The 11679-nt window shown below is 36.7% G+C and overlaps 1 protein-coding gene and 1 long non-coding RNA gene across 4 annotated transcripts in view; one reads left to right on the top strand and one right to left on the bottom strand.

The window, feature by feature from the left end:
• The window catches only part of LOC114025656, a 72725-nt gene extending 70182 nt beyond the window's left edge, over positions 1–2543 (top strand). For both annotated transcript variants that reach the window (XR_003567058.1, XR_003567057.1), the window contains exons 6-7: positions 1704–1820; positions 2367–2543. This is a non-coding gene — a long non-coding RNA (uncharacterized LOC114025656). The remainder of the gene's footprint in view (positions 1–1703; positions 1821–2366) is intronic.
• A 246-nt stretch (positions 2544–2789) lies between these two features.
• Positions 2790–11679, bottom strand: part of LOC114025654 (protein prune homolog 2-like) — a 226028-nt gene continuing 217138 nt past the window's right edge. For both annotated transcript variants that reach the window (XM_027839129.1, XM_027839130.1), the window contains one exon: positions 2790–5746. In XM_027839129.1, the coding sequence (XP_027694930.1) occupies positions 5716–5746 (31 nt within the window). In that variant the 3' untranslated portion in view covers positions 2790–5715. The remainder of the gene's footprint in view (positions 5747–11679) is intronic.

The raw sequence follows: 11679 nt of genomic DNA, 5'->3' as shown, positions 1-11679 counted from the left end.
ACACACACACACACACACACACACACACACACACACACACACACACATCAAATTCAATAAGTCTGAAATGAACTCATCTTTATCCCCAAATACTCCCTATTTCCAAACTTTTCTATTTCTTTCTAAGGTACCACGATGTTTCTAGTCTCACAGATTCACATTCTTGACTCTGCTCTCTCATCCCACATATCCAATCAGTTGCCAAATCTTGCCATTTTGATATCTTCAATATTTCTCACATCTCAGTCCTTCTTTCTACTCACATATCTACCACCTTGGTACTAACCCATCATTATCTCTTGCCTAGATTACTGCACCAGCCTTCTAACTGGTCTCCTTGACTTGTCTCTCACTATCCCAGTCTGTCCTACAAATTGTTTCCAAAATAATTTTCCTTAAGTGCTGATCTGACCATGCCATTACTCTACTCGATGAACTCTATTTACTTCTCATTGCCTCCATAATAGAATATACACTCTTATATTTAGTTTTTTAAATGCTTTATAACCTGGCTCTGAACTCTCTTTCCAGTCTCATTGATCATACCCCCTCGCCCCACTGCTCTCTGCTTTCTAGCCTACCTGATCTTCTTTTATGCTATTTCTTTAGGTATTTGGAGGGGTTTGGGGGAGAGCTCAAGCAAGTCACTGCTTTTACTCTGCCATCTTGCCTCCACCCCTCATACTATTTCAGGTGACATTCCATCTCACATCTCTTTTCCTTTGTGCTGACCATCCCACGTGCCCAGAGTGCACTTCTTCCTTATCTCTATCTCATAGAGCCTTTATCTTCTTTTAAGATGGAATTCAAGCACCATCTTTTGAATGAAGGCTTTCCTGATCCCAACCGTTAGTGTCTCCCTTCCCAAACTATCACATATTTTGCCACTTTGTATACATTTGTATTTATTCACTTTATATGTATGCTATGTCATATATATGTATATATGTATATGTACACAAATACTCATATATACATATAGTTATGTACTTTTAATATCTTCCATTAGAATATAAACTTTTTTCATTCTTTGAATTTGTATCCCAAGTATCTAACTCAGTGTCTGGTACAGAGCGGGCACTTAATAAATGCTGATAATTGGTTAATTAAAAACTATATTTCTTATAATTATCAAATTATTAGTTTTTGTTTGTATATTCATTTTGTAATTTTCTTCCATTATACTGAAGAATCTAATCCATTCACATTTTAAGTCAAAATAGTTCTATGTCTTCCTTTTGAATGAAAATTTTGCTAAAAAAAATCACATTAATGAATATGCTATAACTATTCATGGAGTATCAGAGCTATAGACACTGGTCCTCTTTAGGAAAATTGTGCTCACAGGGTAGCCTCCCTATCCTATTAAAAACCCATACTTTTGCATCAGTGTAGTCATAAAACATTAGCTGAACAGTTACACAGGGTGAGGCAATTCAGGGTGGAGTCTCTTACTTATTCCTGGCAAGCAATACCAAACTAATACATTCAACCTCAGCTAAAATGAGTAAGTACAAGAATAAATGCAAAAGAAAATGATCCCTTAGGGATTCATTATGACCTGGAACACTTTTTCCAAGACTAGCTTCCATGGCTTCAAGTTACTTATTAGAGCAACCTGAATGAAAGCTAGTGTCTACTATGGAAAATTATTCCCTCCTTTCCATCATCCATAATGACCCACCTCTTTTTCCTCCTCTCAGACCAGCACAATATCTACATACTACATGTCTGTATATCATGGAACATCTACAAGAATTCATAAATACTGAAAATGAATGGATATGTCAAATTTTGGCAGACCACATGGACTTAACTCAGTAAGTATTAGGGCAGGAGATACACACTTAATATCAAGGCACCTATTGGGAAAAGAGAAGGTGCTACAGCAGTGATTCATAACCCTGATTTTGCAATTCCTCAGGTTGACTTTAATTATTTAAGAGAAAGGGGTGGAAAGGAGGTATTAAAAACTAATTTTCTTTCAATGAATGCCATGCAGTACTTTACCAGAGCACGTATGAGAAAGTATACTTGGGCAAGGGGAGGATAGCAAACAATTAGAGCTTTGGGAATTGCTAACACAGAGGGTAGGTAACTCAGAAAAACAGTATTTTAAACATTATAGTTGAATGTAAGTTCCCCGAGGGCAAGGAGTGTTTATTTTTGTCTGTTTATCCCCAGCCCTGGTGGACTTTCTTGCATGGTAGGTGCATAATAAATATATATTGAATTTAATCAAATCCTGAACCAAAGAGGGTAACTTGGGGTAATAGGATCAGAAGTTTGAACTGGGCAACTGTTAAGGAATAAATAGAAATACTATAAGCAATGGCTGTTCCTCACACAAGACATTCCATCTCTAGACTCAGAGCGCCTTCCCTGATTGTCGCCCATGGCTGGAATTTTCTCCATCCTCATCTCAGCTTCCTGGCTTTTTTGACTTCCTCCAAGTCTCAGCTAAAGACCACCTTCTGCAAGAAGCCTTTTCTAATGCCCCTAAATTCTGCTGCCTTCCTGCTGTTGATCATCTCCAATTTACTGTGTGTGTGTTTGTGTGTGTCACACACACACTGTTTATATATAATTTTTTGTGTGTTCTCTCCCCCATTAGACTATGAACTTCTTGGGGACATGGACTGTTATTTTTTTGTTTTTCTATGTATTCTCAGCACTTAGCACAGTGACTGGCACATAGCAGGGGATTAATAAATGCTTATTGACTGCCTGACACATACTGAATTTGCATAAAAATCATTATAGGGCTAAAGAGGAAATACAATGATATCTGAGATTATAGCTTTTATTTCAGAATTATAGAGAGGCCATACATACAATGTTATTACATATTTCTGTATTGGTTAGTCTATACAATTTAGGCATCATTGTTACATGTAGATAGAGATTTTACCAAATCAAAATCTAATAGTTTAGATATACTTTATTCTGAGCAAACTGATACATAGTAGAAAAACCCATTTGTATATAAAAGATTAATTTGTGCAATTCTAAGTGTTTCTATGTGAATCAGCTACTGAGAGGCATTGATATAACTGCAAACATATTACCATAGTTGAATATTTAAGATATCTTAAAGATGACACTTACGAGCAGACTTTCTAATAAGCTTTAAGGTAGGTCTTATTGTCAAACCTGTTTTTAAACATCATATGGCTTCAATAGGAGCTTCAGGATTTCCCCCCACACCCAGCTGTCGCCTTCAAACAAAGTTTCTCACTGTCTGAGTGCCTAGGCCATGAACATTTCCACTTGTTCATTTAAGGGAAGTGTTTTGTGGGGAACAGCATCATTTGAAGGCAATAATGTCCCCCCAAATCTTCCATTCTTCTAACCACTGACTCACAGGTAAAGTGCTAGGCAGTTTCCAAAAGTCAACCAGAGAGCAAAACTGATCAGAATGTGAAGGTCAGTATAGATATCTATATATTTAGGTATTATTTTCAGCTCCTTGGATTTTTTGAATTGAATTTGCACAGTACCTTTCTTTCAGAAAGCAGAATTAATTTAATTGTCTATCTTTTTTAGTGGAATATAAAAGCAAAGAACTAAATATCAGAATTGGCATGCAAACAATGGAGAAGCCCAAGGAAAGCCACTGACTTGTAAAGATATCCAAGGTAGAGTCAGTGAAGATAAAGCCTACAACTGTGGATTACCAGGGCTATTTCAAATAAATCAGCAGGATGAATCAAAAGCCATGTCCAATGGTGAGATTTCAGCCTATTCTCTAGTTGGAAATGACCTCTGCCTTCTACCAATTTATATGTGTCTTCAAGCTTATCTCCCCAGAACTGTACCTGGTTTCCAGAAGTGAAATACAATAGCCTGGGATGGCCAGTGCTCCCTAGGGCAGGAATTTTTGGAAGTGTGAGGTAGGGTTGGGCATGGAATCTAAAGTATTTGGAAGAAATGATTTAATCACAGGCACATTTGTCAATTAAAAGGGACCAGGACTGACAGGTCTTGGCTAGGGAATGGGAAAAGACAGAAAAGTCTGGAGATAAAAGAAAGGAAAAGTCTGCTGATTATAGAGAAAAGAGAAGTTAGGAATAAAAGTTGCAAAGAGGAGGCTGTTAAATTCAATTTGATATCCAAAGGTTGGGAGGAACCCTATAGTAAACTTATGGGAGGACCTGGACAAAAGTTGTCCAGGATGGGCAGCCACAGAGGCACTGTGATGGGCATCATTATGGTGAGGGTTGGGGGTGGGGAGGAGAACTTCCAAATTGATGAGACCATAGATCCACTTGAGTATTTAAGATTCTAAAAGTCTCTCCCAGAAAAGGTAAAGAACCATCATTCCATGGCATAAAACTGGAATCCGTACAGCAGTACGGAGTGGAAACTCTTTATTTCCATGACTCTCATTCATTCTAGCCCACAGATGATAGGTAGTATTGGAAGTTAAGAACACATATATAGAAAAAAAGTGAGATTAGCATCAAATGTTGTCCATTAAAGGTTTTTTAAGAACAGCCTCCATTTTGGCCATGTAAACAAATACTGCCAGACAAACATTTTTGTGGTCAGTGGTTTGCCATCTTTTTTTCAAAAGACTATGCATTTTACTCTCAAATGGTATAAAAGGGATTTATATCATTTATAAAAACAGAAAATAAATTTAGGTGTGTTTACTTATGTATTCTATTGGGTAAATACATACTTAAATACAAATGAACAAAGCAAAAATGTGCATGATATTTAAATTAAAATTCAAACACAAATTAAAAATAAAGTTGCTGTGTAAAATGGTGCATATCGATAAAATGAGAAGGAATTATTTTTTATAAATAAGAGCACATTGTAAGCCTATAGTCAAAGGATAGAATCTTACAGCAGATTTGTTTTTATGAGTGGTTCACTTATTTTGTGTTTGCTGTTGTATGCTGTTAATATTTTCAGATAACAGGACCCATACTAAGCTGAGAGTCCAGACTGAAGGACTAAAGGTATCACAGTACCCATGAAACCATACACATGTTGCATTTCACCTTCCCTAGCCTTAGGATGCCTCCTTAGGTACTGTGTGATAAACAGTTTTTTAAAAGACCATATATTAAGAAAAATAAAGCTGTCAGATGAGACAAATAAAAAACAAAATTGGTTTGGGTTCAAGCAAGAATTTCTTTCTGGGAAGTTACTTTAAGGGATGCTCACTAATTGTTGAGCTATGTAGTTCAAGGATCAAGGTTCCACACCCTGTATTGTGACCTATGGACCAATGTGAGTAGGGAAAGCTTTGTAGATAGGGTAAGTATAACACAGGAAGACATGAAACTGTCTTCATGTAAAATGCTTATGAAGGAAAAGAAGTAATCTGTGGAATTAAAGTGCCTTATCTCTTAATATTCCTGTCTGGCTTATCTAAGAGGTTGAGGGTAGTGATGGAGGTGAGAGATATTACAGTCAGCAATGCATACAAACAGAACTCTCTGCTTTCTTGGGAGGGTTTAACTAAAGAGTACATGAGGTTCATGATCACAGGATAATAACTTAATTGGACACACACACAATTACATAAAACTATGGTTAAATGAAAAAAATTCACCACTGCTTCCCCCCACCTCCACCCTGAAGTTTCCAATGGCACCAGGTAGTGCAAAGTGAGTCATCAGTCATCTCTTCTCTTCTAGGTACGTATGTTTTAGAAGGGCTTCAATTCAGGGATCATCTTCTCCTGCAAACCCCCACCAGCTACAGTTTTTCTTTCAGCTTCATGTCAATACTTCCAAGATAAGGAGTTAAAAAGGGGGGGGGGGAAGAGAGAAAAGCATGATGTCATTAGGTTCAGTGTTCACTGGTTACATTTTTAAAAATTTCATTCCTTCTACTAATCTCTTAAATAAATCATGCAAGACCTTGATAAGAAAACTAGATGGAATGAAATCCTTCTTCAATTCCTGATCCCCACTCCTCCCTTTACCATATGGGAACAGCTAATATTCTTATAGCAACTTTCCCTGGAAGCATTTTAGGTCATGTTGAGGCTTGGATTTGGGGTTCATTCTTATTTGTAAGATAGTATGAATGAAATGTGTTCCTTCCTTGGAAGGAAGGCATCCATAAAAATTTTAAATAATGTTTCAGACAGACCAAATAAGTGGTTAGCTTGGAAGATGTAACTTCCAATAAAGTATTAATTCATTTTAAGTTAAACACAGCAGCAATATTTTCTAGGGGTCAAATGATTTGCCCTAAGGAGTCAGAGTAATTTAAATGGGTGGAAAGGTAAAAAAATTTTGTGTATCACCATCAACTGTCATCTTCCTTCCCCAGACAGAAAAGAAAGGAAAGTCAGTTGATAGCCTTCAAGAGAATATTGGTCAAAAAAGAAAGAGAAATTTTTGGATTAAGTTAGTTTCAAAGTTTTGCAATGTCATTTTTCTATGTTCCCACGAGTCTGTGTTCCTTGGATTACTGCATCATGTTTTCGTGATGAAATTTGTTGACACTAGGCAAGGCTGTTTTTTAGAACCTATATGAGCAACGCCCACTTGTGTAGCACTCCATACTCTTAACACTCCAGTTGGTATAGATCTCTATGGTCAATCTTTCTATTGTGGGAACCACCTTTCTGTTTTAATTTTAATTCATTTAACAGTCAGATTATGCAAGTTATTTCTTATTTTCTATTTTTCATGATGGCAGAATAATGACTCCAAAATATCCTGGATCTCCTCTGAGGTATTAACATCTTGTAGAATTGTAAGATTTGACTTATGCTCAATGTTTAAAAAAATTTTCACTACCCCTATGATTCCCTCAGGCTGGAGTCCTAAATGTCTTCTCTCTTTCTCAGCCAATCTCTGAGAAGAAGATAGCTGAGTTCATTATATTTCTTCTCTTACTCAGTCCTTTGTTATCTGGATTTTAATATCACTCAACTAAAATTGCTCTTTCCAAAATTAATGATGTTCTTTTAACTGTTAAATCTGAAAGCCTTTTCTCAATTCTCATCCTATTTGACCTCTGCAGCATTTGACACTATTAATCACCCTCTCCATGTGGATATTCTCTCCTGTCTGGGTTTTTGTGACTCAACTCTCTCTTGGGTCTCCTGCAATTATCTGACTGCTCCTTCTCAGTCTCCTTTGCTGGACCATCATCCACATCACACCTCTTAACTGTGGGCGTACCCTAAGGCTCTATTCTTAGTCCTTTTCTCTTCATGCTGTCTCTTAGTCACCTCATCAGTTCACACTGATTTAATTATCATCCATAAACTGATGGCTTCTAGATCTACATACCCAGCTTTAGTCTCTTTCCAGAGCACTAGTCTTATATTACCAACTGCCTTTTAGAAATTTGAATGGCTGTCCCAGAGGCATCATAAACTCAATGTGTCTGAAACAGAACATATTGATTCCCATCTCCCACTCCCACCCCTAACCCACTCCTCTTTCAAATTTCCCTGTGGTGGTCAAGAAGACCACTATCCTTCCAGTCAACCAGTATTGTAATGCTTCACTTTCACTCACTCTATATATCTAATCAATTGCAAAATCTTTTCATTTCTACCTCCACCACAACTTTCACTTCTTTTCCCTTGTCTCTATTCATACAAGCTTCCACTCTAGTTCAGGCCTTCATAAGATCTTCCCTTGACTATTTTAAAAGCCTCCTAATTAGTTGTCATGCCACATCTTTCCCCTCTGCAATTCATCTTCTATATAATTACCAAAACAATTTTCTTAAAGCACAGGTCTGAGTTTTTCACCTATTCAACAAATTCCAGTGGCTTCTTTTTACCTCTAGGATCAAATATAAACTCCTCTGTTTGTCATTTAAAGCCCTTCAGGATCTGGTCCTACTTGCCTTTCCATCCTTATCACTATATACATTATTGTCCAGCCAAATTGGACTTCTTACTGTTTCTCATATACAGCATTCCATATCCAATCTGTATACCTTTGCAATGGCTGTCCTCCATGCTTGGAATGCATGTCCTCTTCCCTACATCTCACAGAATTCCTAGTTAACCTCAAGGCTGAGAACAAGTTCCACCTTCTACATAGAGTACTTCTACTCCTGATTCCCTTAACTTACAGTGTCTTCCACCCAACTCCCTCCAAAAAAAATCTTGTATTTTTGTATCTATTTTGTATGTACCTATCTATGAGCATGTTGTTTAGCCTGACTAGATTGTAAACTCCTTGATGACAAAACTGTTTTGTCTTTGTGTCTCTAGTGCTTAGCACAGTATCTAGTGCATAGTAGGCACTTGATAAATAATGCCTGTTGATTGATCAACTGATTCATTATGATTAACATATTTTTATATGTATATAATAATAATTTATTTAGGCTATCCCAAGAATGGGCTTGCTTTGTAAGTCATAGTATTTCATGCTAATGCATCCATATTGTAATCTACTATGATCCTTGAATCCTTTTCTGTCAAAGGAGAATATTCTTTTTACCTTTTGTTCCTCACGTGCCTTGTTCTAAATGGACTTTATTCAGTTTGACTTTTTGTATTGAATTTTATTTTGAATTATTTGTATTGAAATGTATTTGAAATTTTTGTATTCTCTCCTAACTTCTTGTTCATTTGTCTCTTATCTGAAGACTTTAAGAGTATGCTCTCTATTCTACCATTCAAATCACTAATAGAAATCTGAACCAATATTGGGCTCCGAGTTCACCCAGAGAGATACTATTTTAAAATTATTCTTCAGGATGACAATTACCCATCTATAATCATTCCTTCAATAGCCTTGGGTTCAATGCTTCAATATGTTGTGAATGAAGAACTGTGTGATTAAGACCTTACATAACCAGTATACAAGAGCAAGAAAATCCAAATTTCACACTTACAAATAAGTAAATATAACCTTGTTCTAACAAGCTGAATAGTTAAATCTGAGGCACACAGCTGATGGTGAAGTTAGTAATGAAGAATGCTGATCACACACATTTAAATTATGCTAATGTTTCTTTCAAACAGAAACATATTCACTGAGGTATGTATTTTCCAGTTTCAGGAAATGAATAAGTAAATGTTATTTATGCATGAAAAAGAGGAAACAAAGTTCTGAGATTAGTTTTCGAAAACATGGTACAGTATATTTATGGAAAACTAGATTTTGTTCAGAACTGATGGAAATAGTTTTCTATCATTAAGTTGAATAGTGAGGCATTGGGATAATTCTATTACTTTTCATGATTCTGGTGGCTATTTAAAAATGAAGGTTCACGTACAGACTTTATGTATAAACCCTTTTGTACAGACCCATAAGATGGTATTTTTGGAACTTGAGCTATACATAAAAGTGGCTGGACTCCCTCCGTTAAACTTTACTTTTGTCTACACTTCAAAATTTTTCATTTAATGTACATATGGGATTTTTCCTTTTTTTTTGTTTGTTTGATTAAAGTTGCATATGCCAAAAAAAATTGAGGGTTGCAGAATGCCCAATAGGATAATTTAGTGATGTATTAAATCAATGTGTCTTTCTTTTCTTTGGAAATCAGAGAAAGCAGTACATTTCTTTTCAATTATACCTATTAATTCAGTGTCACCAAAAATGTCTTTAAATGTTAAATCAAGCCTGTGCCATTTCCAAAAGGCATAAATTGCTTCCACAGAAAATAAACTTCTCCCACTTTTGATATATCCACTTCCTTCCCCAAAGCATGGAATAGTAATATTTGAAAACCAGAGAAAATAACTTGGAGCTTGCAAGAAGGAAGAAGGGAGAGGACAGGAGGTAAAAGGGAAAGATTTCTCTCCAGTCCCCAAACCTAATCACATCCCTGACATTGGTATTGGGGATGTGGAGAGAGTAAAGGAAAGGATTCAAGAAATAAAGGGGAGAAAGGGTGGGTAAGGTGAGAAAAGTAGAAAGAAGGAAGTGGAAGGACAAGATGGGCACTCTGGTTTACATCCCTCAGAAGGGGGAAGTGAAATCAGACACAAAAAGAAAAATAGTTCTCCTTCCATGCCCCAACTCAAGCACCAGAATGAACTCAGACTAAAATGGAAAGAAGTATCCCTTGCCCTCATCCCCAAAACAAAACACCAATACACGAAAAGTTTAGAACAGAACAGATCAGACAGAGGTCTGGGTGAACTCCAAAGCAGTTGCAGCAGGGAGGGTGCATTGAGATTCTAGAATTCAATATTATGCCATTTCTGGCAACTGTGGAGCATGGATCTCGGTTAGGGAGAAATTATATATTTGTGCAGAAAGGGTGATCTCTTTTTCCAAATCTTTCACAGCAAAATTCCCTCAGGTTAGGTTTTCCCTTCACCATCAAAGGTTTGAGACACATGTGGTCCACAGTAAATAGCTGCTCAGTTTCAAAGGTTTCAAGTAAAGTATTTTAGACTTTATTTTCTAGCCATATAACTTATTTCTGCCCCCTCTGTAATGTATTTTTGAGATTTGCTCTGTACTTCTAATGTGTCTAACCAGATAGATACAGTTTTTATTCTGGGTTCACTGTGTCCAGAATTGATAGGATTGTCGGTTTTGAGCTGGAAGGGACCTTAGAAGTTATTAAATCTAATCCCCTCACGGTACTGATGAGGAAACTGAAGCCCAGAGGGTTTAGTGACTTGCACAACTAGTGAGTGTCTGAAGTGGAATTCAACTCCCAGTCTTCCTGCCTCCAGGTCCAGCAGTCCACCATGACACCATGCTCCTGCTCTCCCAGATAATGTCCATTAGAAATCTAAAGAAATAGGAATGGTTCCTAGGTGTTTCATGAAGTAAAGTAAATAGTACAGCCACATTTGAATTGTGATTCTTCCATTCCTTCCAAGATTCCAAGGATGAATAAATGATACAGAAAGTTCTACAACCAGCTCATCTGTAGGCCACTCACAGAAAGGAAAAGTTTTTTTTCTAAGAGACCATGTTGGTAAAACAACAGATTTCATGAAGCACCCCATGCTACTAACAGGCTGCTTGACTTTGAGCAAATCAACTTATCCCTCTGAGTCATAGTTTTCTTATATATGCAAAGGAGAATAGACTTGATGATCTCTAAGGTACTTTTCTACTCTCAAATTCTATGATTCTTTATTAGGATATTAGGGTATAAAGGCTGCCCTTCTGGAAAGTCCTGTGTGTATGCTTTCTTATGATATGTTGGTCACCCTGAGTTCTTGAAGTCTATGCCAGTGGCACACACTGATCCTCTGGCATCAGACAATGTATGCTTTGGGAGGACCACCCTCACTAACCACAGAAAGGGTCAGCACCTATAGGCTAGGTGATAGATTCTTTGGCCATGAAGCAAAGTAAAACACTGAAGGGTCCCTCAATTTTGCTTTTACAGGGACAGTGGAAAGTGCAGTATCAGACGTCAAACATTAGACCTCACTTCTGTGGTGGATATATAGGAGGAAATAATAATAATTTCACCACCACCAATAATAGTTATCATTTGCATAGTACATTAAAATTTATTAAGCACTTTACATTTGAAAGTTAAATTAAAAAAATATTTAATGAACAAAAACCTAATTTTTCTCCTTCCCATCAATCTTCCTATTTGGGGAAAGAAGAAAAAAAACAAAAACGCTTGCAACAAATAGCCATAGTCAAGCAAATTAAATTCTCACTTTGGCCATGTCCAACAACAAAAAAAAATCCATATCTATCTATCTATCTATCTATCTATCTATCTATCTATCTATCTATCTATCTA

This window comes from Vombatus ursinus, unplaced genomic scaffold, assembly GCF_900497805.2.
Source record: "Vombatus ursinus unplaced genomic scaffold, bare-nosed wombat genome assembly UNPS02014832.1, whole genome shotgun sequence".
NCBI lineage: Eukaryota > Metazoa > Chordata > Mammalia > Diprotodontia > Vombatidae > Vombatus > Vombatus ursinus.
Note: the sequence above shows the minus strand (reverse complement) of the source record. Positions and strands in the feature narration are given on the sequence as shown.